Below are 1,531 nucleotides of genomic sequence, written 5' to 3'. Positions count from 1 at the left end.
GCGGAGCTAGAGGTGACAGCTAGCCAATCACGGAACAGCAAGTAGATATCTTAAAAATCTATTGGTGTTCCAGTTACGCCTACATTTGGAAAACAGCGAATCAGATTCAGGTAGGTCATGTGATTGACGTGGACATAAGCGAATCACATTACCCTATGTCCTGCCGGAGGTTTCCTTGATGACAGGGTCAACAATATGGCGCTGTCCATGGATCACAGAAATGCTGCTAGTTGATGTGTATTTTCTCATTTAAATGATTCATAAGCTTCCTTGTACGTTGAACACACTGTGAAGCATTATTGGTGCACCAGGTGCTGTGCTTGTTAACTTAAAATAACTAATTTAACAGCCGAACAGGAACCATGTCTGGGTCAAGTGCATGGAGTCGCAGTCGAGAGAAATTGAGACTTTTCCCGGAACTTTTTGCACAGTGTGCACCAGAGGTAAGCACTGTTTTAAAAGCTTAGCAGGGGAAATAGTGAAATGTCCTTATGTGGGCCTTTAGAATTCACATTAACATGCATTGCAGCTTTACTGTCTGTACTGTGCTCCTAACAAAATCTAATCAGTGTATTCCATGATCTTCAGATATGTGGATCATGATAACTAATGCTGATGAAACGTATTCACATTTATCCCTTGGCCTAGGCTGATCTAAATCATCATGTCATCAATACCACTAATGTTAATCAGTGTGTTACTATTAAAAGGTACACCTGTATTACTACACATATCTCTGAAGTTGCTGTACCTTTTCTTTATTCCTTATTTATTAACTGTTTTCAATTGTTTCGTCCTTTTTAAAAGTGTGTTTTATTTCTCAATTTGAACCATTAAAGGTCCAACTGTGTCTTATTATTACATCTTTTTATGTTGTACTTTCAGCCATCCTGTATTGTTTAATGCCTGATCAGATATGACCTTTTTTGTGAGCATTTGTTGTTGTTGTGAATCACTACGATATCCTCCACCATAGACAGACACTGAAAAATATAACTCATGCTATTATTCCCTGTCGAATGTCAACAACTCAGGCAGCAACGTATGGAAAGTGTGTGTCAGCCACTACGACAGGCAGACAGGAGCTGAAGAAGGACATGTGTGCTAAGGAATTTGAGGCACTGAAGACCTGCTTTACAAATGCAGTAAGTGACAGTCAGTAATCCTCCTTATCCGTCATATGTGGTGGTGACAGATGGTCGTAATGAATATGTATTCTATTTTATAACAGGCCAAGAGGAAAGCCAAATGAATGGAAAGTACCCTGGCTGTAAGAGCGGAATATACAGAAGACCGACTTAAAGCTTTGAGAGGAGAAAACAGTGCTGAAGGACCTCTGGTGCGAGTCTCTTCATGTTCTTCGTACTGTACATGATCTAAATGTGTGTCATGTAATAAAGAAACCACTTTTTATAACGTTGTTGAAATGTAAGATGCATGTTGTTGCAATACTGATAAATGTATGTAATATGCAGAGGTGAATAAAACATTTACAATGCTATCCGTCTCTCCTACCGTAACACAGACCAAA

General features: G+C 39.2%; 1 protein-coding gene across 1 annotated transcript; it reads left to right on the top strand.

Moving 5' to 3' along the window:
- The first annotated feature begins 154 nt into the window (after window positions 1-154).
- On the top strand, window positions 155-1,501 carry ndufaf8 (NADH:ubiquinone oxidoreductase complex assembly factor 8). Its single transcript, XM_063894090.1, has 3 exons — window positions 155-443; window positions 1,035-1,145; window positions 1,232-1,501. The coding sequence occupies exons 1-3, from the start codon at window positions 363-365 to the stop codon at window positions 1,250-1,252; spliced, it is 213 nt and encodes a 70-aa protein (XP_063750160.1). The 5' UTR covers window positions 155-362; the 3' UTR covers window positions 1,253-1,501.
- The last annotated feature ends 30 nt before the right edge of the window (window positions 1,502-1,531 follow it).

This window comes from Eleginops maclovinus, chromosome 10 (assembly GCF_036324505.1).
Source record: "Eleginops maclovinus isolate JMC-PN-2008 ecotype Puerto Natales chromosome 10, JC_Emac_rtc_rv5, whole genome shotgun sequence".
NCBI classification, from domain to species: Eukaryota; Metazoa; Chordata; class Actinopteri; order Perciformes; family Eleginopidae; genus Eleginops; species Eleginops maclovinus.
This window is presented reverse-complemented; position numbering and strand designations above follow the sequence as displayed.